This window comes from Micromesistius poutassou (assembly GCF_964030765.1).
Source record: "Micromesistius poutassou genome assembly, chromosome: 7".
Classification (NCBI taxonomy): Eukaryota; Metazoa; Chordata; class Actinopteri; order Gadiformes; family Gadidae; genus Micromesistius; species Micromesistius poutassou.
In genome coordinates this window covers 6,353,078-6,377,972 of record NC_140277.1, presented here as the reverse complement: position 1 = coordinate 6,377,972, position 24,895 = coordinate 6,353,078, and the positions used below count along the sequence as shown (strand labels likewise).

The 24,895-nt window shown below is 43.7% G+C and overlaps 1 protein-coding gene and 1 pseudogene across 2 annotated transcripts in view; one reads left to right on the top strand and one right to left on the bottom strand.

Moving 5' to 3' along the window:
* The window catches only part of hpse2 (heparanase 2), a 49,503-nt gene extending 29,493 nt beyond the window's left edge, over positions 1-20,010 (top strand). Inside the window, 11 exon segments of the mRNA XM_084470349.1 lie at positions 1,222-1,250; positions 1,252-1,330; positions 1,333-1,385; positions 1,387-1,394; positions 4,135-4,182; positions 8,739-8,832; positions 10,129-10,235; positions 10,458-10,572; positions 14,274-14,419; positions 16,683-16,829; positions 19,681-20,010. Of these exon segments, the coding sequence (XP_084326475.1) occupies positions 1,222-1,250; positions 1,252-1,330; positions 1,333-1,385; positions 1,387-1,394; positions 4,135-4,182; positions 8,739-8,832; positions 10,129-10,235; positions 10,458-10,572; positions 14,274-14,419; positions 16,683-16,829; positions 19,681-19,843 (989 nt within the window). The 3' untranslated portion in view covers positions 19,844-20,010.
* A 2,901-nt stretch (positions 20,011-22,911) lies between these two features.
* On the bottom strand, positions 22,912-24,427 carry LOC311350157 (annotated as a pseudogene). The gene is made up of 3 exons: positions 24,328-24,427; positions 23,988-24,045; positions 22,912-23,555 (listed from the first exon to the last, which is right to left on the bottom strand). The product of its transcript is annotated as an uncharacterized misc_RNA (transcript).
* Positions 24,428-24,895: the final 468 nt, after the last annotated feature.

Genomic DNA, 24,895 nt, shown 5'->3' with positions numbered 1-24,895 from the left:
GCCTTGTCAGAAGAGTTTAATTTCTCGGAACTACCCTGTGTTTTACTGTGCATTTGATAAGCTCTTGAATCTCTTGTAATGCAAGAGCTCTCTCTTTTAATTTCACAAGCACACTGAGAGTGAAAGTACTTTTTTTTTTTGTCTTGGTTTTCGTTAACTCCGCTGCATCCTATCCAGCTGTCTTCATAGGGACAGCACAGTGTGGACATATGTTTGAGTTTCCCTCCGGCACATCACTCCATGTTTTTATTATATATTCCTCTTTCTCAATGAAGCTCATAAATAGGGCTCTTGTTTTCTGTCCAAAGCCTTGAAGAATCTTCTGGGAAGATGCGCTGATTGTTCTGTGTAAAAGAGTTGACAGAAGCGTGACCAGTGAATTCTGAAGAAGAAAGAGGAAACACAGACTGTTCAGGCTCTGTAAAATCACAAAAAATGGCCACAAAATGTTTAAGTATCAGAATCTATTTATGTTTAACTTGAAGGTTAAAGTTCATCAATGTCAAGTGTATCAAACAGGGACGGACACAGACACAATCATATTCTAAAAGCCCTTGAAAAAGCCAAAAATGGCAGTTCCTCCCAGTGGATATATTTACCTTCTGAGCAGAATAAACTCAGTCCTGGTCTGTTCCGCTACCACTGTGGGCCATCTGTCAGTATTACCGCGAATTGGTCAATTATCTCTTTTTACTACTGGCAGTTGGTTGCTGTCTAGGAGGTCACGATCAGACTACATCAACACAACTTTTCTCTGCATCCTAGGCCTATAAAAAGAAAAGAAAAAAAAAACTGCTATTCAGTCTACTGTTCTTTTAGCATGACACTTATGTCCAAAGGGACGTACAGTTGCTTTTTAAGTAGTATGTCCTTAATGAGCAGGTTAGGGTGAGTTGTCATCCTCAAGAAGCGCTTACAGGTTGTGCTGCAGATAGTGGTGATTTGAAACCCAGAACCTTTTGTCTTTGAGTACTTCCAAGTCGGTTTTTGGTCGTTGAGCAGATGGCAATGTACATGTGAATCCAGATTCTTGGTAAATCAGGAGAAGTTAAGGATTTGCAGTCCTGCTCAAAGATGCCTACAGACATGTGGACATTTGAAGTTCAAAACCGAGAACCTTTCAGGCTGGTCCTCAAAACACTATAACCAATGACCAGACCAGACCAGAACCCCGTATCTATCTCACCCCCCACCCACTCTACTTCTCCCCCCTCCCTCCAGAACCCAATGCCTACCGCGGCATGGTGGGACCGCTCAGTGAACAGCAGCCAGCTGGTGCAGGACTACGGCGTCCTGCGGACCCTGCTGCAGTCGGTCCGCTACTACCACCGGCCCAGCTCTACGGCCCCAACGCAGGGCGCCCCCGCAAGAATGCCATCGTGCTGCTTGGACACGTGAGTTAGACTGAGTTTGCACGGGTTAGAATGAGATGGAATGAGTTAGACTGAGTTAGAATGAGATGGTTGTAAGTTATAATGAGGTAAAATGAGTTATAATGGGGGGAGGGGAGAGGAGGGGCTGCAGTTTAGGCTCCATTTTAGGCTGTCCTGTCTCATGAAGGTAGCAGAAGTCTCTGATTATGCTTTGAGATAGGGACGTGTGTGTGTGTGTGTGTGTGTGTGTGTGTTTGAGCGTGCATGTGCGTATACGAAATCGTGCCACAAAGCAATGGACAGAAGTTGTGTACATGGGTGGGTTTGCGAGAACCACTCACACACACGTCGTCTTCTGAGTCTACACTAACACCCGCACATTCCTGCAGACACGCACACATCCATGGACACACACTCGTAGACACCCACACACATTGCGCACAGCGCACAGGGGCGTGTTCCTGTGTGTTTATGAAGCTTCACGGCCTGCAGGTCGGAGCGTCTCTGACCCACTTCTCTGTGTCAGTCTAGAATAAAGTGTCTCTCGATTGATAGTGTGGCAGCATAACTTCCCATCTGCTTCTTTCTTTCTACTAGCCCCCCCCCCCCCCCCCCCCCCCCCCTCCCCCCCCCCCCCCCCCCCCCCCCCACCACACACACACACACACACACACACACACACACACACACCCCTTGCCGCCATCCCAACAACCCTGGATCCTCCCATTCTCAAAATGTCTGGCGTGATAGTGAAGCGAGAGTTCATATCGAAATATATTTCATTTAATGGCGGCGCTACAGCTTCTGAATCAAACGCATCACTGCGTGCCACCTCTCCTGTGTTTCCCTCCAGGATACACCTCTCCATGGTTCAACATCAGCTCCCAGTCTCCCAAAGGAGATGTCAGCACTTTCACTTGTCTGGGATGAAACGCTTCACTAAAAGCATCTCTTCCAGAGATTTACCGTGGCATATTTTCAAATGAGTCACAGTATATTCACGTGCCGCCTTTTTATCGCTCTCTCTCTCTCCCGCTCTCTCTCTCTCTCTATTATTCTTACACTGGGTTGGACTGTGGTCGAGCGAGGTTGTAAATACTATGGTTATGAAGTGATTATTTGTGCTGCGGACAGCTGGCTTCTCTTCTGCTCGCAGCCTGTTGCCAGAGGAATCACATACGGTACTCTACATACGGGAAAGAAATGTTTGGCTATAGAGCTTCCCCCCAAATCACATCGTCTCTTGTTTTGGCTCTACACCAGTTCTATTTGGAGCAACTGCAGATAAAGGTTCTTGAAAGGGCTGTGAACATGCCATATATTTTGTATGTTTTTCGGGAGAAAACAGTGAAGTTGGATTGCAATCACAACCAAATCGTGTATGATAGTTAGAACCATCTTTGAGTTGACGTGGTTTTGGCACCGTTGAAGGAATGGAGAAAGGAATACAGTTGTATACGCTATGATACGATCGCTTTCAGTCGATGAGGAAAAATAAATCCTGGAGAGATGCCATCTGACATATGGTTTGTTAGGATCTTGTTTCTACGAGTTGTCTGGAGCAGACTATAGCAGTGCTGTCTCGCTCTGTGCTGTCACATAAAAGGTACAAATATTTGTGAGGGAAAAGGTCTAGTTCTGATTAATAGTTAATAATCAATGTGCATTATCTCTATATTGTGTACTAACAAACAAACAAAAGAGATAATATGAAAAAGAATAAAATGTAGAATAATACGTTTACTGGTTTAATGAAGATGTGTGTGTCATGCCTGAATTTGTGTGTGTGTGGGCGTGTATGCGTGTGTCTGTGTGCATGCGTGTTGACGTGAAGGTGTGCGTGTGTGTATTTCTTCACCACACACTTCCAGATTGTGAGTGAGCGTGACCGCTAACAGCTTGTTCCGTGGATAAAAGGGGGCACTCTGAAGGGCAGATGTGAAGAATAGGATGGAAAGGCAAAGAGAGCGTGAGAGAGAGCAAAAAGGAGAAAGAGAGAGAGTCGCAGTCTCCATGGGTCACACGTGTCACATTTAATGACAAGGTGATAGGCGCGTGTTTGACATTATTACAGGGGGATGGTTGTCTTGTGTTTGACAGCCGCGGCGCTCTGCTGCTCTCAGGGAACCAGGATTAAGTGGACAGCGGTCCAGATACGCCCGGTAGGCAGACTAAACACGCGGGCGTGGGGAGAAAGTTGTGTTTCTGTGACATGATGTCGAGGGACGGAGAGCTGGGCCTGCCAGCCCGCTTCCCCCCCTAATAAGGAGCGTTTCAGGTCAGGCGATTCTGGTGGTCCATGCACACACACACACACACACACACACACACACACACACACACAGACACACACCTGCACGCACAACCCCTTTACACGCACAGATGCACATACACACACGCCCACATACACGCACACACACACAAATATGCGTGCAAGCACATGCGCACACGCACACACACACACACTTGCACAACTCCACGTAGCTAGTTTGTGCTTATATACAGGTTGAATTCATTTACTTTAAAAGGGCTCTCCATTTATCTTTCCCAAGAGGGGTGAGGAGTGTGTTTAAGCAAATGAGAAAGCACATTCTTTAGCCTTACCTTAAACACATCAGACACAAACCACTTGGGAGAGAGAGAGAGAGAGAGGCCTCTACTTCTTGTTTGATATTAGCACTACCTACTAACATATCATTCTATTTACATGTAGGCCCTGCCGTTTACTTGTGTAATTTTCTCTTTCTTTTCCCATCGCTAGGTTCATGAAGAGCGCTGGTTCCGTGGTAGACGCAGTTACGTGGCAACAGTAGGTATTTTACCCTTTTTTTCTATCATTTCTAGAAATCCTTCTATTTTAGTAAGGGGTGGATTAACAATAAAGGAAAGAATCTGATGAAAAAACACCAGCGATGTTTCCTGACGACAGCAGCAGCAGCGACCACATGTCAATGTTGTCTTTTATTGGATCCCAATTTTATGAAAGTGGATTCATAGCCATATACTTGTTTTATATATCAGTGTTTACATAGTTACTAGGGAAGAGGGAGGGAAAGAGAGGGTTTAAAATGTTCACATCTCAGCTCTCTCACTATAACAACTTATAGTGTATATAATTTATTATATTTATTTATATAATTTATTATATTTATTATTTAATCATTTCCATTTGTTCCATTTTGTTTTCAAATCTTCCGTTTGGGCACTTTTTGAACCAAGGTTCATGCAGTACAGAATCACACACACTCTCTCTCTCACACACACACACACACACACACACACACACACACACACACACACACACACACACACAAACGAGAATTATAAAAAACGAAAATGCTTGAAAACAGACTCGTAAACACAACCCTCACAGTGTGTGCAAGTGAGAAGTCATTAAAGCAAAGGTCAGTTCTAATTAGGAGGAACGGAAGGAGGAAGGAGTGTCAGTGAGAAAAAGAAAAAGCACCACCACCCACACCGTTAAAGTCAAACCACATGCCCCAACTCCTTCTCTCTTTCAATTAGCACATTTTATACTCAGGGTGTACATTCCCACCCCACCCGACTGTGGGACTGAAAGGTTGACCTCTTCAAATGAAGGTCCCAGTTATAAAGACAAAGGACTCATTACACGTCTGCTGCCTGTATTTCAATGAACTAATGATGGTTAAGGTGGCCTTAAATTACAGTGAGCAATCCAGGTACGACACACTCATTAGCATTGTGCTAAAGTCCCTGTATTTGTTGTACATGCTATGCCATTCCCGGTTAATTCCCGGTGGGCCAGTGCTTACGAGTGTGTTGTTAATAGCGCAAAGCCACCCTTCCTCTGATAGTGTTTCACAGATTTCTTGGTTTGGCAAGTTGAATTATTATATTTACAAAATGAAAGGCAATATAAATGTGAAATCAATGGATACTTAATCCATTGTCTGTTATTGGGTTGTAGCACAACGGATGATGGTGCTTTATATTGGTTGGCATTACACAAAACTACACCATTTATTGGAAGTTGTAATTATTGAATCATAAACGTTAAACATTTCTGTAAAGTATCATAAACTGTATCATAAACGTATCTGTAAAGTAATATGTAACTGTCATTTTGTGATTTATTACTATATTTATTTATTATCTGACTTGTCATATTTCTGCATTCTACTACTGCATTCACATTTTTTCAAATAATTGTTCACAATTTCCGTAATCAAATATGATGTTCCTCCACATCTTCAAGAAAGGTTTGGTTGTGTTCAGACATTTATTTTTGAGTGACCGAACGAAAACAGTGACTGCTAAATGTTGTCTGTATCACTGAGAGAAACTTTCTATTATTCATATTTGGTGCAAAAATATACTCCTACAAGTTGTATTTTTGTTGCTACAAGAATGCTGCAACTAATAGTTATAAATTGCTATTTAAATGTACATAAAGGAAAAGTGTAGGCTAGTGACCAAATCTTTTGTGATATATTAATTTAAGCAAAACATTCAAACATCTTACTATCTAAAATTCTCTAAAACAGGCAAATCGATGTAATGGAAAAGTCCACGTGGAGCTTTTCACTTTGCACATTAATATGCATGGCTTTAGTGGAAGGAAGAAAACCTTGTGGAAAAAAAATACCATAGAGATTGAATATGAAAACAAGAAAATAAGTATTATCAATACCTCTTCTCCATTTAAATTTTCACTCCATCTGTTTTCTATCTCTCTTTAGTCATGTTCTCCATCTTTTATTTCTCTCTCTTTTTTCTTGATTTACACTTTTTCATTTTTTTCTCGTTCTCTCTGTCTTATTTAGCACTCTTCTCTCTCTGTATCTTTGCAAGCTGACAAAGCTTTTATACAATTTGCCACTAGACTTGTTAAATTATTATGATTTCCAACCGTGGGATGTGGGTTATTTACAGCTTGGTGCTGAGGGTGTTTGAGTGGTGATGTAGCGGTTGGGAGGGGGGGGGGGTGAAGTAGAGATAATGGGCATTTCTATTCTCAGACACGGCCCAGGTCTAAGCGAGACGGTAAATTCTGGTTTTTCCTCTACCCGGGGGAGCCACATATCTTAACGCAGCTCTTAAGTATTAAGACCGTCTCACAATAACCTGCCCCTCTCCACGTCAATAGAGACAGCCTGCTCACACCTCCTCTCCTCTCTTTCTCTCAAACCCTCTCCCCCCTTCGGGTCTGCTAGCTACGCTCTCCATCTCGCTGGCCCATGCACACCAGATGGGCTCTCTCTCTCTCTCCCTCCCTATCTCTCTCTCTCTCTCTCTCTCTCTCTCTCTCTCTCTCTCTCTCTCTCTCTCTCTCTCTCTCTCTCTCTCTCTCTCTCTCTCTCTCTCTCTCTCTCTCTCTCTCTCAGACCCTGTCTGACTGTCACATCTCATTCCAAAATAGGTATTCTATCTTCACAATTGCCTGATAGCATAATTTGACACATTATAGAGATACACTATTTCAGGTCAGAGTATTTGACACACAACTACTACTCTTTAATACTTTAGTATACTTATCCAAAACAAGACTTCAAGTGAATGTATTTAGATTGTCTAATTAATAAGCAGGTAGTTATTAGGGATTCTTGCTCAAGGATGCCCACAGGTAGACATTGGGGTTTTCACCCAGAATATTTTGGCTAGGATTCAACCAACCTCACCAACCAACTCTCCCAGCCACTTTTAGATCATGTCAACATTCGGCATATAATAGAAACAGCCCCCATGGAATTTTAGCTGTTATTAACCAAACACATTTTATAATTGGCATTCAAGAATTTAAAATAAATAAATGTACTCATGAGCGTTTCTGTTTCCTACGTGTGGTGGCATTGGTGGTCAGCAACGGCTGCATAAAGCTAACAGAACAAGTGAATGATTGCCTCAGGCACGGGCGTACATCACTTTTATGACTTTATTTGATAGAATTCTGGTCAGTTTAACTGACATATTTTATGTTCTTTTTTTTCTCCCGTATGAGCTCAAAGGGAGCGGGGCCTTTGTTCTTCTGAAGCGTTTTCTATAAACTTTGAGAAAATTAAGCTCACACTTTTTGGCTGAAATATTTAAATTCGGCCACATTGTGGCTTACAGAAAAGCAGACAGAAATGTGTTTCGGTATGACGTGTTTGAAAGTGCGATATTTTTAATTGTTTGGGGCTGGTTTGATACATCACGTCTCAAAAATATGTTTTTGATAAACAACCTTGTTTATTCTGTACACAGAAAATGTCTCGGTATCTCTTTGTGCGTCACATGAGAAAAGCCTCTTCAAAATCTTCAAGTTAATTCCCAGCTATGCAGTGTTTCTATTTCCAGACTTTTTTACCTCTGTGTAAAATATAACATATTCCTCCTGAGAGGTTGACTCTGTTCGTCCAGGTTTTTGTTGCACGTTAACTGTCATTGCCCAGTTCAAAGATTTATATTGGGGGCCTCCAGCTTACACAAATAAAAAACCTAACCTGTGTAGAAATAGCAAAAGTATTCAGGTATTCCAACATAAAGATCCTGACATTTCCCCCGATGTTGAAACTGCAACCTCAACTTCACCTTTTTTCGTCTTTGCTATTTAAATGTGTATTAGTGTGGCATACGAGTTAAACCATTACAATTTCATTCATTTATTACATTCACATACTTCACGCACATCAACTCACTCATTCACCCTTTGGCGTTTGCGTAATGCAAAGCAGCCTCTGCATTACGGCCCAGGTTGAGCGGTGGGGGGGCTCCAGTGGTGCAATGACCTCTGGCCAGGAGCCAGGTTTCCAGCTGTGTCGGTGCGGATGATGCAATTTGTTTATTAGATATCATCTCATGGACCCGCTCTCGTCTCTGTTCTTGTGGTCTCTCGAAGTGTGTGTCGGACAGGCTGGTGCTTTGCCCGAGGTGTTGCTCTGCTTTTCTTATTATAACGTCTGAAGCCGCTGAAGTCTCATCCGCATCTCTTTTGTTCCCTCTCATCCCGCTCTGTTGCTTATGCACACTTAAATGCACAGACAGTCAAATGCTACACTGCACCCACATGATACCCCCAGCGCTCATATGTGGATATCATCTATCACATTGCTGTAGCGCGTTGATTATCTTGGGCTAGAGGATGAAACCGTTTACAAAATGATTTTTTTTAGCATTTTATTTAGGGGCAGGGCAAAGGACTCTGACCGACCATGTTAAAGGAAAGTTTCAGTCCCATGTCCTTCTTCATGACCTGAGTCTGTTTTCACTGTATCATTTTGGGGGAAAGGGTTTGCATCATTACTAAATTAAATAGTAGTGCAACAACCAACATGTTATCTGTACAAAAGGCACAGTGTGCCAAGTTTGCAGTCTAAAAGAACATCTGGCATTTTTCACTTGCAGTTATTACATGGATGGAAGAGTAAGGAAAGTGGAGGACTTTCTGAAGACCCGCTTGCTGGACACGCTCAGTGAGCAGATCAATAAAGTCTTCAAGGTGAGAGCTAACTTCTTAAACACATTACTGTTATTGAATAGAATGGCCCCAAATCCAAAGATCATGCTGTTCTTTTTCTGAAGGGCCTCTTCAGATTAGAATCCCTTTTAAGTCAGCCTTGAGGGTGATTGTACACACACATATACACACACACACACACACACAAACAGATGAACACACAAACAGATGAACACACGCACGCACACACACACACACACGCACACACACAAAGCTAACACACATACACATTTGTTCTTTACATGCTTTTCATACATTCTTATCCTTTCTGACTTGTAAGGCTGAATTGGGTTTCTTTTGTATATTATTCCCAAAGTTTATTTGCTCACCTAAATGTTTGTGAGCATACGGACACATATCCTAAACTCAGATGTGCCAGACTCCCCAGGGTAGATGTGTTACCATCACAGTTAGGTAACATTATCAAGACAAGCTGCAGCAGAGGAAATGTTAAGTTGAAGATTGGGATGTCAAAGTGCTTGTTTGGCTCACAGAAGAGAGTGATCTTTTTTGATTACATTTATAACCCAAACTGTGTCTGTGAGTGTGTTTACATATCTGTGTGTACATATGTGTGTTTATGTGCTCTCTCTCTCTCTCTCTCTGTCTCTGTCTCTGTCTCGCCCTGTCTCTCTTTGTCTCTGTCTCTCTCTCTGTCTCTCTCACTCTCTATGTTTGTCTCTCTCTCTATCTCTATGTCTGTCTCCATGTCATCCTTTCTGTGTGTGTGTGTGGAATTGTGTTCCTGCCAACTCAAATTGCTTACAGCCATTGCTACCAGAGTCATCGACATTGGGTCAGTGTTTGAGTTCAAGAGCAAACAACAGGAACTACTGCATGTATCCCTTGATAATGAATGATGCTAATGACTCTTAAAGTTAAACTGATGTACTACTGGTTTGGCTGCGATCGCCCACTGAGGATCCGTGACGCTGGCTGCATTTATTCGGTTCACTCAGAGACACAGAGGACAGCAGCATAAAGTCTGCATACCATTTACACTTTTGGCACTGAGACACTACCATATCATGGTCAATAACAGTCAATAATAATAAAGTCATAATCATGTTTTTGGCATTCCATTAACATTTACTTCCTCTTATTGTGTGTGTATGTATAGACAGATTTTCAGTATATTTCTGTGTCGTTTTTTTCTTCTTTTGTATGTATCTTTTTGTTCTTATTAATGTCTTGTGTTTGGCCGTGACACACTTATTTCCCATCTGCAGATATTAGACTGTGTCTCCCCTTGTCAAGTGTTGGTCTCTCTCTTGGCAGGTGGTCAACTCCCATGCTCCTGGGAAGAAGGTGTGGCTGGGCGGTGTGGGGCCGGCCTGGGCAGCAGGCACCAACAACTTATCGGACACGTACGCCGCCGGCTTCCTGTGAGTTCTGCTGAACAATGTACTCGGATCAATAATGTTAACATTTTCACTCTGCATTATCGTGTGTCATATATTTTTGCCGTGTTTTTGTGGGGGATTTTTCAGGATATTACTTTTTATCTTATGTTAAACAATAGGTATCAAGGGTGTATCCTGATTTCAGGCCACCTTTTGCATTGTTTCACTCACATGGCTGCCTCCTGGTTTGTTGGGCGGATGCAGATGGCTGAACACGCTAGGCATGGCGGCAGTGCAGGGGATTGACGTCGTCCTGCGCCACTCCCTCTTCGACTACGGCTACACGCATCTGGTGGACCAGCACTTCAACCCTCTCCCCGTGAGTCTCTCTCCTGGAATTCAGTGGTTGACTTTAAGAGACAAAGTTAGCTAATTACTTTACTTTAATTTACTATTTACATAAAATTACATAAAAAATAAAAAATGTAAGGCTCTCAAGACATTCGTTGTGGCTAGATCAGTTGATCAAGTCTCTAAAACAGGGAGGAACTTGGTGAAGAGATGCATCTTTAAATGTTTTTTGAAAGAGTCCAAGCTAGTGGCAGAGCGAATGCCACTTGGCATCTCATTCCACCATTGAGGTAAAAGAAATGTGAAGAGTCTTGATTGGGACCTAATGGTGACATCAGCCCGACATAGGAGTCGCTCCTCCACCCTAATTACCTGTTTACTGTTGCGCTTTACACTACCTCGTTAAACTACTGCTTTGGTTTCCTAAAACCTACTTGGCTAGTTTATATACCTGGCCTGAGGCCTCTTGTAGCATACCTTCAGGAAATAGTCTATGCCTGGTTTTTTTTCTCTCCTGGAACTAGTCTATGCCTGGCCTCTGGCAGCATATTTCTCAGAAACTAGTCTATGCCTGGCCTCTTCTCTCCCATGAACTAATATATGCCTTACTTCTGCCAGCATATTTCTTAGAAACTAGCCAATATCGGACCCCTTCTCTCCCATGAACTAGTGTATGCCTGGCCTCTGCTAGCACACCGCCAGGAACTAGTCTAAGCCTGGCCTCTGCTAGTATACATCCCAGGCACCTATTGCTCTTTCCCGTGGGAGCTATTAGTTGAGATGAAAGGTGTTTAGTGGTGTTGAGTGGCTGGACGCGGGGACGAAATATCATGTAACCTTAGCCCTCTGTCAGAAGCCCGGGACAATATCACTCCACCCCATCGCAACTGTGTCCCTGTCTATGTGGCTACTGAGAGATGTGTAACCTGAGTGTCTGCATACGCAGGCATGCTAGCAGCATTCCCTGCATCATTGTGTTGAATGGGACTACTACTCCCCGCTACTAGCTTACATTGTGGGCTGGGGCCGTGGTGCTGTTAGTTGCTGTTAATAGGCCTACTGTTTAATTCAAGTATTTGGTTATGAGTTGGGTTTACTGTAGAGTGAAATCAAATATTGTCTTGTGGCAAGGAAGATTTGTCTTGGAGGTTGCTGTATTATTTGTCTTTGTTATTTAAAAAATATTCCTATAAAACAGAATTGCTCACATAATGACAATAAGTATTTAATATGTAAGCAGAGCTGGTCTCCTAAGCCAGGATTCAGTGCAGGATAATGGAATTATAGTATACAGTTTGTTTTTTATTGCCAACCAACATCCAAATCTTCAAAAGAGGATCTTCTTGTTAAACATTGTCTTTTTCAACCTTGAACCTTTTTTTCATGGTTTTCCACATTCGTCCCTGTCAATCCGTGTGCTTTCCTGTGGGCTGTGTTAGGCTTCCAGATCATAAAGCTATCCAATGCCTTCATTTTCCTACGGCTTCTCGCCATTATTTTTCTGGGAAAGATTGCCTCCTGCTAGGATCACAATGCTTTTAACATGGCTGGACGTCTGAGGCCTGCACCAGCCTACCCGCTGAGAGCGTGTGCTACGAGCCAACCTGTCCGCTTCTTGGCAAATTTATGGTCTGGCCCCTTGCTTCAGATCACTCCCAATTGGTCGATTCGTCCCTGACCCAAGCCTGGACTCCACGGTGCACCTCTTTCCATTCTCCTTTCATCTGGTTGCCTCTTTTAACCTCTCTTCTCCGCCTTCTCCACTTTCCTGTTCACCCTCTTTCTCTAGAGTCTCCTCATGTGGATTCTTCTCCTCTCCACCACTGGGTCTCCCCACAGGGTGGGTTGTAAAATCCAAGCGCTGGCCATCCTCTGTTGGGACGTCCGTCTGTGCTGCCAGTATTCTGTCCAATGACATAGGGAGGCTTATGGGTTCTGTCTATAAGACTGGATGTGCACATCCTTGAAGGCCAGTTGTGGTTTTAAGGTGAAAGAAAAATGCCTTTCCCCCAGGAGAAGGGGAACATGAATAATGACTTTCTACAACTCTGCTCTGCCCATTTTTTATTCTCCTGACACAAAATAAAGAGATGAAGCCTTCAAAAGTGCCCTCTAACTTTTATCACAGACATGATGTGCTCATACATCCAAAATGTAACCATTTTTTAAGTTGTGTGAGTTGTGTTTAGTTGTGCGAGTTGGAAACTGCGGTTGTGTGGTTTGAACATCTTTTCAAGCCGCTACCTGCTAAACGTTGGCCATTGTTACAACGCCCAGTCTCCTCCTCATTAGAAGCCTAATTGAAACAAACTGCACAATGTAAGACTCTTCCCGAAAACACAAATTGGAAACAGAGAGTACAAATACTAATGGATTACCTTTGTCTGGATGCAGTCTAATGACCTAGCCTCACACTTTGATCTTGAATACTACAGGAATTAACAAGGTTGCAGCCAGGCATACTGCCTCCTATTAGAGCTGTGCTAAAGGTGAATTCTGACACTCCTTAACAAGTGGGGCAGGTCAGGCTCAATTTAAATCTGGTGTCTACCTTTTCTTTGATGTAGCCACCCTGACACTGATTCCTTGTTCAAAAAGACTTGGCTATCAGTCCCATCTCTGTCTGCCTCAATGCTTCTCTGTCTGTCTGTCTGTCTGTCCGTCTGTCTGTCTGTCTGTCAGACATTTATAGAAGGAAGACCAACAAAGTATTGTAACCTCAGCCGATATTTTACAATTCCATTAAAAAAAAAAAGCACTGTGCGCCACAAAGACTACCATTAGAGTTGTGGCTATTGGTTGGCATATTTGACTGTAATTCGATTTTGAACGCTTTAAGTCGCCGTTGTTGTTAACCTTGATTCTTGAAATATGAAATCACAGTCAGAGTGAAGGGGTCTCTTTGAGGGAAGAAAATCATGACACTGTCCATCTTGTATGAATCAAAACCCTGCTTGCTCAGTCCCAGAGCTGCTCTTTGTTTCGCTCAGTGTGTAATAATCCTAGATCACAGATCTGGCCATACATGTATACATGCATCCCTCAGCCTGTGGCCTTCACAGTATAGTCCTATACTATGTTCTGCTCTCCGATGCCTGGGCAGCAAATTAAGTTAAAGCCTGCATGGAAAAAAGAAGCTCTTAAATGTTGCCATATGCAGGATTGCATGGGAACTTCCTGAAGACCACATGTTGTTCTGAGCTCTTTGGAGAGGTGTTGAGCCCGTGCAGTCTGAAGAGAGACACGTATTGATGATAACCTAGAGAGCAAAGTAGTTGGTAATATTTAGTAAAATCCATGTTCGAGGCATGTCAGCTCTCATCAGCAAACAGTTTATGAGGGACCGGATCGTGCAGATGTGCAATAGCTCCATGGGTGTGAGATATCGAATATGTTGACTTAAATTAAAATGTTGAGTTTAAATCCAATGTCGTCATCCTTCCCTCGACTTGATTGATTTGTTGACATAGTTCTACAATAGCTTGTGGTTCTTAAATTCTGAGGCCATGCTGTGTCCAAATAAACACAAAGGGATCCATTGCAATGATCTTCTCATCGAGAATATGCTACGCAATGTGTCGTGAGACCCTCGTCTTGCTTCAGATTGGGGGTCTCCACTTTCGGGGGCCTGTACCAATTTCTTTGCATTTAGTCATAGAGTGTTCCTGTGTCGTGGCCGTGTGTGTACTATATGTGCACTACATGTCTGTGTGGATGTTGCTGTTGCAGGATTACTGGCTGTCGCTGGTCTTCAAGCGACTGGTGGGCCCCAGGGTGCTGGCGGTGCGCGTGGCCGGACTGCAGAGAAAACCGCGGCCGGGGAGGGTGATACGAGACAAACTACGTATCTACGCCCACTGCACCAGCTTCTCCAAGTAAGAACTCATAACGCTCAAATGACACAGATTCCACAGTCTACCTGAAACCCGGCTGGATACACAATACGGCTGAATGCCTGTTTCATTCCTGTGTATTAGTCACCTTGTGACGAAAAAATACACATATATCGAGATGATACACTTCGGTCATGTCATTACCAGGGGGCAACTCGCAACTCACACGCTATCAGGCCATTAGGGTTTTATGGTTATGGTGGGCGGGGGAGGGTTTGACGGCAGGACTCAGACTGCGGTGGCCTTCTCATTTCTTTTCCCATGCACTCCTCTGGAAGCTCCACCCGGGGCTCAGTGTCACAATCCCCCGTCCCGTCTGTTCGCCTCCCCATAAATAACCCCAGCAGACACCCTCTAATTCACAGCCCATAGCCTATAAAAACTTAACAGGTATCACTTATCAGGTGTGTGGGGGCCATCTTCCCACTGTCAAAGAGATGCTGAAAGGTGTGTCGGTCCTTCATCCCGTCTCGTGTTGGCCGGTGAGGCGGGGTCGGGGGTGGGGGTTGTCAGGGGTGGGGGCGGAGGGACAATAAGGCGGTCTGTGCGGCAGGCACATAAAGAGTGGCCCATCGTGGTGCCTGTTCAAGGTTATCCATTAACCCAGGCCAATGGCCCTGCAGCTGTCAGCGCCAGGCTAGACTTTCGGCCCTGCTCCAGACCGGGCTGGGTTACAGGTGAGGAGTCTTTCCCTGAGAGACGCTGCAACACTGCTCAGACAGATGGGCCAATTGATAACCAATGAGATGAGAGTTGCATAACCGACACACATGGCCTCCCCACAGCAGGGTTTGTTGACACATATCCAGGTATTTGAAATAGTTTTCAACGGATCTGTCCACTGACTGCTTGGTTAACCTTATCCGTCCCCAACTCGTTGCCGTTTACACAGTGTCCTATTATAATCTGGGTGGATTACATGACATTAAACGTGGTATACATCTCGTTGGCTGTTAAGAGGTATTATTAAGAGGTTTGCTGAATTAGCTATAGTGTTTTGGACTGGCCACGTTCCCAGTGTGGTGGTTTAACTGGTATGTTTTGGTTCAGAATGCTCAAATGTTCCAACTTAAAAGAACACCAAAGGCTTGTTTATAGGCTTTGAAAGCCTCAGAACCTCATCTTTTGAACAGCTCGAGAGGCCATTATCTGCGCTCCCATCTCACCGTCTGATCTGTAACCCGGAGACACGCGTCCATGAATCTCAGAGCGGAGGATCCAAGGGTTGAACGCAGTGCCAGACACAAGCTCTGCTCCGGCCCAACAATGCTTTTGTGTATCTCTCACGCTAACAATATTGAAAAAGGTCTCGGCAGGTTTAATCAAATACATGGCGGTCCATTGGTGTGCCAAACCGAGACGGTTAGAAGTTATGAGGTTGTGGAGGTGGTAACAGTGGTAACAGAGAAAGATGTCTCGCAGACCGTTTACCTCAAGGATAGCCCTGACCCCCAGGGGGGCCACGGGGGGGGGGCAAAACATGTGGTATTCACTACAGCTGTATTTTCTTTGTCTTCATGTGCTTTTATTAGATTTGATCATGTGTTCCTTATCTGTCCTGCTTAGTTATTTACCTTCGGCAAATATCGCCCGATCAAACTGTGTCCCCGGCGGCGTTTAATTTATTTTATTTTTGTTGCGACTCAAAAGTTGTTGACGGTGTAACTCAAGATGCGATGCCCGTGTCTTTCACAAACTGTGACTGACCCGCGACCCGCGACCCCTGGACTCACAACGACACATCTTTGTGTTACTAACTGTAAAAAACATACAACAGCTTTGGGAGGGCGAGTTGCGGGAAATGTGTTTTAATACAGTCTAAAGTAGATGTACAGTAGATAAGCTGATGATACACTGCAACTCGCTGCACAGTGGAATTCCGCTGCACATATTGCGAACGCTTAATCACAATATATTTGTCCCCCGTGATCTTTTGGATGGCGATTAGATCAAGGAGTCGGGTCTGATTCAGGCAAACTGCTATGTGATAACGATATCAAAGGCCCATCTCCCTTTGTAGTCATCTTTAATTATAGAGACTTTTATTACTTATGACAATCTCATCTATAATGGAATCCTATAAACAGATGCAGAGAAGGAGGAAGAGAAAGATAAAAAAGTCGGCTCACCATAAAGCGCAAATGAAAATAAAGTTGTTTTTTTGAGATACGATGCGTCTGCTGATGGTGATTTTGATAATGTCTTGATTGTGTTTTCTTTTCTTTTTTCTGTTTTCGTGCACCAGTCATAATTATGTGAAAGGGTCCATTACAATCTACATCATCAACCTGCATCGCTCGCGCAAGAAAATCAAGCTAGCGGGCACCTTACGGAACAAGACTGTGCATCAGTATCTGTTACAACCCCACGGAACGGATGGACTCCATGCCAAGTACGTACGCCTTTCTTCCATCTTTCTTTTTTCTCTTTTTCTTTCATTCTTTATTTGTTTCATTCTCTCCTTATTTATTTGTTTCTCTTCATTTCTGTTTCTTGTTATTTCTGTTATTTATTGTATTATTTCCTATTTTTTCTCTTCTTTATTTTCCCTCGCTTTTCTTATTTTACATTTTTCTGGTGGCCTCTCCACTCTATTTCGTACACACATACACACTGAATCATACTGTGTGTGTGTGTGTGTGTGTGTGTGTGTGTGTGTGTGTGTGTGTGTGTGTGTGTGTGTGTGTGTGTGTGTGTGTGTGTGTGTGTGTGTGTGTGTGTGTGTGCTGGTTAACCGCAATCATCCTTGTGGTTTTCCGAGTTCAGATGCATACCTGCTGCATTGGCTGTTAAACAGACTCAAACCTTTCTGATACGATTTTGGCTATGCCTGTTGGACTCGGGTTTGAGCACAATATTATTATCGTTTATCTACATTGGCTCTTTAACGTTGTAGTAATGTGGCTCTGGTTTCAGACTCTAAAGCACACCCATTGCATACCCGATTTTTCATTCTGAAAGTTCAGACAGACACACACTTTGTTTTCCTTGTCCGATATCAATCATCCTTGTCTGCAAATTTTATTTTTTATTTTTCACTCTGACCTCCCCGGCTCAGGAATTGTGATTTATTTATATTATGCTACTTAGTCCTTGTTTATTAAGATGGAGGACTAACTTGGTTGTCATAGAAAACATCCACTGAGACCAAGAGCCTTGGGACCCCCCTGTAAGGATCTGTTTTCATAGCTTCAGTCAGATGTTTTATCACTTGGCCTCACTGCGCTTTACACTCATGCCATTTCAACCCCGTCTTGCCCTTCCTATTTAGGCATTCAAAAAGTGCACCTTATGCAAGGCTGTAATAGAATCCCTTTGGCCGTGTAGTGTTCATATAATTAATAGCCATTATCTGTTTCTCCTGATCCCCCCCCTCTGTTGTTCTAGCTCACATTAAAGCTTCAGAATCCTGGAATAATACATTACTGACTTTGTGTGAGAGAGGGCGCTGGGGTGGATGGGTGTGTGTGTGTGTGTGTGTGTGTGTGTGTGTGTGTGTGTGTGTGTGTGTGTGTGTGTGTGTGTGTGTGTGTGTGTGTGTGTGTGTGTGTGTGTGTGTGTATGCCCGTATGTGGGTGCATCTGCGGGTATGCGTGTGGGTATTGGTGTTTTCTATTTGTGCCCACCTTTAACGTCAACAGCGGCTGACTGATGTTTCATTAAGAGCATACTGCTGCAGAATGCTTGAGGTGTCAGAACACCGGTGTGTGGTAATTAATAAGCGGGCCAAGGAACGGATAAGGGCTTACGTGTTTTACCACAGGCAAGCCAGGGAGACGTTTATGAAGATTTTAGCAACACCAGATGTCTGTGAATGTGTGTGAACCAAGCAGGGTCCCCATATTTGCGGTGCAGCCTAGGCGTTTACAGACTTAAATGCGTTTTTTACATTTTGATTTAATATTAATGTGATTTTAGTTTGAGTTTTGTGCAAAAGCAAAAATGTAAAAAAAATGATAGAACATCTATAAAAGTAATAAAAAGGCTATTCCCATCTTGAAAATAACAAGAAAAGTTTTCAAATACTAAAATCTGATAATATGTAATGGCCTCACTGTTTGACATTAGATAGACATTTACAATAAGCCCAACAAATAATGTACTTTTTTTAAACTGTAACATTATTCTAACATATTCACATTATTGGTTTCAAAGTTGATTTGCTGTAATGAATTCCTCAGGGGGAATCTAATTAAGCTATGTTATTAAATGGTCAGAAAGCAAGGCAGATTCAGGATTTTCAGGAATTATGCATGAAAGATAGATTTCTGGATTGCTGTGTTCATATTCTTAAATGAGAGGCTACTTAACTTCACATTAACTATATACTGTAGACAAAGGAATGGTTCTCATATAGCCTATACTTAATGTTGTGCGATTTTGGTTTGTGGATATTTTCTTTATTCACATTGTTAGCAATATTTTGACAATTCTGCAACTGACAGGGAAATTGCAGAGTTTTTATTAGATGTCAAAATATTTGGTGCTTATATCACAAAGAGCAACAGAATACCCAACGTTTACATCATATTGCTTCTTTCATGTGGATTAGGAATGCAGGTAAACAGAAAACACAACTAGGTCAGGTTTTTCATTTGTTAAATTAATAACCATTCGGTGAAATTAATTGAAATGTCAAAATATATATATATATATATTTATATTTATTTATTTATTAATATATGACAAATACATTAGCCTAATGAGGCCTGGACAAAAAGTAGTTATGTTTCTAATGTAAAATATACTGTAGCTGAAAATGTTTTATTTCTTGTGTATAATTTATTTAAATTAATTATTTTCTTTAAAATTAACATCCCTCTCTTTTCCCTTCTCTTTTTGACGGCTTGATGAAATAGTCCACAGCAGCGGAATTTTAATTGTTGTAACTGTAGCGCCCCCAAGTGTTCAATCCTTGCCAACCTTTATGACAAATTATACCACAATACAGTGCATAAATTTGTTCTTTCCACACCTTTCCCAGCAAATGTAATGATTTAGAGATATTACATTTTTAATCTGAAGTGTAAAGGCTGTGCCTATGTTAGGGTCAACAATTGGGTCAAATTACCGTTATTTTAGTGGAATAATATAGGAATTATACTACTATAATTATATTATAGTTTTTTATAATTTATTGATACATTAAACATATGAAATATAAATTATATTCATATTGAATCAAATATATATATCTATTCACAATTAATGTTTAGAATAAAACCATGACTTTCTTTCTGCAGGTATATCCAGTTGAACGGGCAGAAGCTCCTCATGTTGGACAATGGGACGTTTCCAGAGCTGACACCGGTGACACTGAGGGCCGGCCGGACTGTAGTCATGCCCCCCATGTCCATAGGCTTCTACGTCATCAAGAACATCAACGCCTATGCCTGCCGGAGATAGTGTTGATTCATTTTCAATATGAGCCGGAATAAACACGTTTTCCAACATATGTTCATCCACCCTAATCCCTTCTATACATTCCCACTAGGTGGCCCTATCCCATAATACTACCACTGAACACATGTGGGAAATCCAAACCCAGTTCAATGGTGTTCGCTACATATTTATTATATTTGAACCAAAAAGCATTCCTAATATAACACATGTACATCTCTGTATTCTCTATCTGTCCACACTTTGTTTTTTACTAAGTAGAAATGACCCGTCTATGTCTGATGTTTAATGAAAGACTTGCCCTTCATGCAGAATAAGGGTTGCACTGAACTGTTTAAATTGCTTTCCTTAGAATTTCCTTATATACAAAACTTGTTTTTCTGTTGTTTGGTATCTTGGTCTTATAATTAGGAGTTTAGCTAATGAAGCTACATTTCCCATGCTAAAACAAAGATGAAATGTATTCCTGCAAAGGTCATCAGAATATTATTTTATGTTATATGTTGTATTTCAATACAAAAACACCCATTTGTGTGTGTGTGTGTTTGGGGGGGTAAACCTTGGACTGTGTTTGTTTGTGTGTGTGTGTGTGTGTGTGTGTGTGTGTGTGAGGAGGGTGTATAAGCATAGCGCTACTGATGGTCGGCCTTGCGTGGCATGTAATACATGTTTTAAACTTCTCCTTGAGACAGCTCTCATCCCTTAATGACCTTAAGGGGTGTTCTTGTACATGATCTGGTTGTAAATATCGCCATCCTTTAATGTTATTTAAAGTGCCAAGTCGAAAGGCAGGTGTGTGTCACTTTTGCGTCACAGTGAAAATGCATACCCGTGAATCAACACACCAATCACTGAGATTGGTTTGAAATGACCCTGGGTTTAGGATGAGAGGTTGTCTCTGTGGGGCACCGGTACCCCAGTATGTCAGGTACTTTCATAACATATCCCCCTAATCCGCTCAGTGAGATTTCATATCTAATGGTATTCTTATGCTGCTAGCTTTCTATTGTTTATTTTTTTTCAAGAACATACTCGTTGTTATATTTGACTTATTGTTTTGTACAGATTGTTGTTTTGCCACGATATCCTTTTATTATATAAAATAATGTATATAAAGAAACGTTAAACAGATTCAAGATGCGTGTGTCTGATATGTCTTATTTACAAATATCTACCTAACTTATATGAATACTTGTCACTTGTTTTACGGTCGGTTAAACGCCTCTTTTAGTAGAAGACTTTAAGAACGTATAGTTGGCTTTTGCCGGCATCAGGCTCGGATCCTCCAAGCCTAAAGTTTAAAAGGCACGTTACATTTGATCTGATTTAGTTCTCCATTGGTGTGACAGTTTGTGTTAAGATGGAGGGGTAACAGACACGAGACCTTTCGCTGTGCCAAGGAGAACGCAGTCTGACAGCTGTAGTTACTTTACTTTTTAACCTGTTTGCCCTTATTTTTGGGGGAGTGCAGGAGGGAGAGAGTATAGGGGTCTGTACTTCAAGGGGTTAAGAACATGAAGACTCCATTGCCATGCTCGTCATACATAAGATGAAAAAGCAGCAAGGGGCGAAGGGTTAATAATTGTGCATACATACAGCACATACAGTGCCTGAATGTGTTAAATATTATGACTATTTTTCCTACAAATGTGTTGAGTTGTTGATATTTTATTTTCTTCCAAGAACATGATTTTCATTGTGTAAAGTGTGTTTATATATGATACCATTTTCTAATGTTAAATAATTGTTTACAGTGACAATAAAAAAATAAAATAAACGTTTGTATTGAAGTGACATGAGTTGTCTATTCTAGATCATAACCAATAAAAACTAACTGGGTGGTACGTTCGCGGGAAGTAATGCTGCCACCCAGGAAGCAGGCCTAAGTGCGGTTTGCCCATTACAGTGTTCAGGAGCCAAATAACTGATACCAGACACCAGTGTCTCGTGCTGCACTTCAGTGCGTCACCAGTGTGTGTTCAGTGCGGCTTTCAAAAAAGAGTGATCAATTCAAAATATTGCTGTTATTTACATAGCGCAGATTGAGAGTGGATTGCGGTAATGCCTGCAGACAGGAAATCGTAGGGTTACTTAACGTAATCCCTGGTTCTTTGATAACAGAGTGAGGTGTTTCACTATGGGAATCGCCTTGGCGTGACCAACTATGTAAGCTCCAATGACACAACGTCTGTCAGAGACAGACAGGTCGAGCTGTGCTGGGGCCCCGCCCCCTCATCCTACTACAGCCGACCGGCCCCTCTCAACTCATTCTAGACCGGTTTCTTCCCGTGTCTATGCGAAGAGGGATGTGATGGTGAAACACCTCACTCGTTATCAAAGAACCAGGGATTACGTTAAGTAACCCTACGTTCTTTTTCAAACTTCGTTCAGTGTTTCACTATGGGAGATATAGACCACTCCCAGATTGCATAAGTCTCCCGAAGCCCTAAACAAGTTAAAGCCCGGCAATGCTATGCAGACCCTGGTCTGTTCGCCTCTAGCACCGCCTGTGCCACAGATGGCCCCGAGACATCCAGCCTGTAAAACCTGATGAAAGTGTGGGGTGTAGCCCAGCTCGCCGCCGCACAAATGTCCTGCACTGAAACCCCCCTAAATAGGGCCCATGATGCGGCCATGCCCCTAGTGGAATGAGCTCTCAAACCCTGGGGGGGCTGCAAACCCTTACACCCATAAGCCAGAGATATAGCCTCAACAATCCAGTGGGACAACCTCTGGCGGGACAACGGCCTGCCCTTATGGGGAGTGGCCCAGGACACAAACAGCTGGTCATCTTTCCTGAAACCTGCTGTCCTACTCAGATACACATGAAGCGCCCTGACCGGGCATAATGTGTTAAGCCTCTCCTCCTCCGCCGAGGAGAAAGGAGGTGGGTGAAATGCCAACAGCTCCACTGTGGGACACCTGTAACCCGACACCACCACTAACCCTAACCCTAGGCACGAAGGCTGGGTTGGGCCTCAAACAGACCTTGGTGCGCCCTGGTGCAAACTGTAAACAGGAAGGCCGTATGGATAAAGCCTGTAGGTTGCTCACCCGCTTTGCTGTCGTTAAAGCTAAGAGCAAAGCCTAGGCTCAAATGGGTGGAGAGAAAGGGCGTCCAGCACTAAGGATAGCTCCCACAGGGGAACCAGGGGTCTGGAAACTGGGAGCTTTCACCGTGCACCTTTCATAAAACGACAGACTAAAGGATGTTGCCCCGCTGGCTTATCCCCAAAGCCCACGTGGCACGCTGAAATGGCAGCCAAATACACCTTAACAGTGGAAAAAGCCCTTCTTTTGTCCACCAAATCTTGCAGGAAACACAGCAGGTCCACCACTGAGCACTGAAAAGGGACGATGTGCTTCAAGTCACACCACCCCTCAAACACCCGCCACTTACCACAGTAAAGAGTGCGAGTGGAGGAGGCTCTCGCATCCTGAATGACCCGCTGGTAGACCCGCAGCGCTCAAATTCCACCTCTCACGGGCCAAGCCCAGAGAGCCAGGCGGTCCGGGTGCGGGTGGTAGATCTCTCCGTACGCCTGGGACAGAAGATCCCTGCGTAAGGGGAGCGGCCACGGCTCGCCCGCCAGCAGCTGTATTATTCCTGCCGACCAATGTTTGGACGGCCGACCAATGTTTGGACGGCCACCGTGGCGCTATCATGATTAATGACAGGCCCTGCTCCCTCACTCTGATAAGAGTCGGGGAGATCAGGCTGAGCGGGGGAAACGCATAAAGCAATGCGTCTAGCCATGGGTGCGCTAAAGCATCCACACCCAGAGGTGCACTTGCGTCTGATAGGGAGAAAAACAGTGGACATTGCGCGTTTTCTAGCGAGGCAAATCGATCTACGGCTGCCCTGCCGTATCTCAGCCAAATCTGTTCCACCACCTGCGGGTGGATCCTCCACTCTCCTTACAGGGGATTCCCCCGGGACAGGAGATCCGCTCCTCCATTCAAAACGCCCGGTACGTGCGTCGCTCGAAGAGACAGGAGCCGGGTGCCGCTCCATCCCAACATGGTCGCTCCCCATCCTGACAGGGACACATCCGTTGTCATGGTTACTCTGGACGTATAGGCGCAGTGCCGCGACCCAACGCTGAACATCCCTCATCATCAGTAGCCCCAGATGTACAACAGAAATTACTGACGCCATGAGGCCGAGCAGGCGTAGGCATAGTCTGAATGATACGACTTTCCCCAGCCTGAAGAGGGAGAGGCACTGTGTTAGCGATATCAACCTCCCCTCCGATAGCGTGACGCGGTAGGAGAGTTTATGTTGAGACCCAGGTACTCCGTGCACTGTGCGGGCTCCACTCGGCCCTTCGCCCAGTTTATATTGAACCCGAAATCCCTGAGATGATTTATCACCGTAGCGGAATCTCTGACCGCTTGTCCCCGCGATCGAGAGCATATCAGATAATCGTCTATGTACGACAATATTCTGATACCGCTGCTCCTTAACGGAGACAGCGCTGCCCCCACACATTTGCTGAACACCCTGGGAGCCAATGACAGCCCGAAGGGGATTGCCTGATCCCCATTGGCCGCTGAAGCCACCACACCGTTGAATCTGGGTGGTTTCATAGCGAATTGTAGTCTGTACCCCTGAGAAATGGATAAAACCCATGGATGAACTCGCCGCCCGGGCAGGTAATGTACTCACGTTGTCGCACAGTGGTGACGTCCCCCGCTGACTGGCGGGATCCGTCTCCCAACAGAGTGTGAGCTCCCCCTGTGGGAATTGAGGGGGCATGACAGTGTTTTATTTTTATTTTTATTAAACAAGGTGAAAGTGCTTGGTGACACTGTGTTACCTTCTGTCCCCGACTCTCGCCCTTTCGAACGTGAGGGGAGAGAAACAGAGAGACCTCTGGGCCACAGGAACCTGCCAGAGTCTCTGAACTGTGAACTACGGGGATTTGACTCTCCCATGATTCCCTTCTTTTCCTCATGGGAGGGGGGGAGGGAGAAGCTGAGTCAGGGTGCCTGCTTTCTCTTCCCACCCCTAGGGTGTTGGGGGAGGCCTCTTGCTGCCGCTGCAGCGAAAGAGTG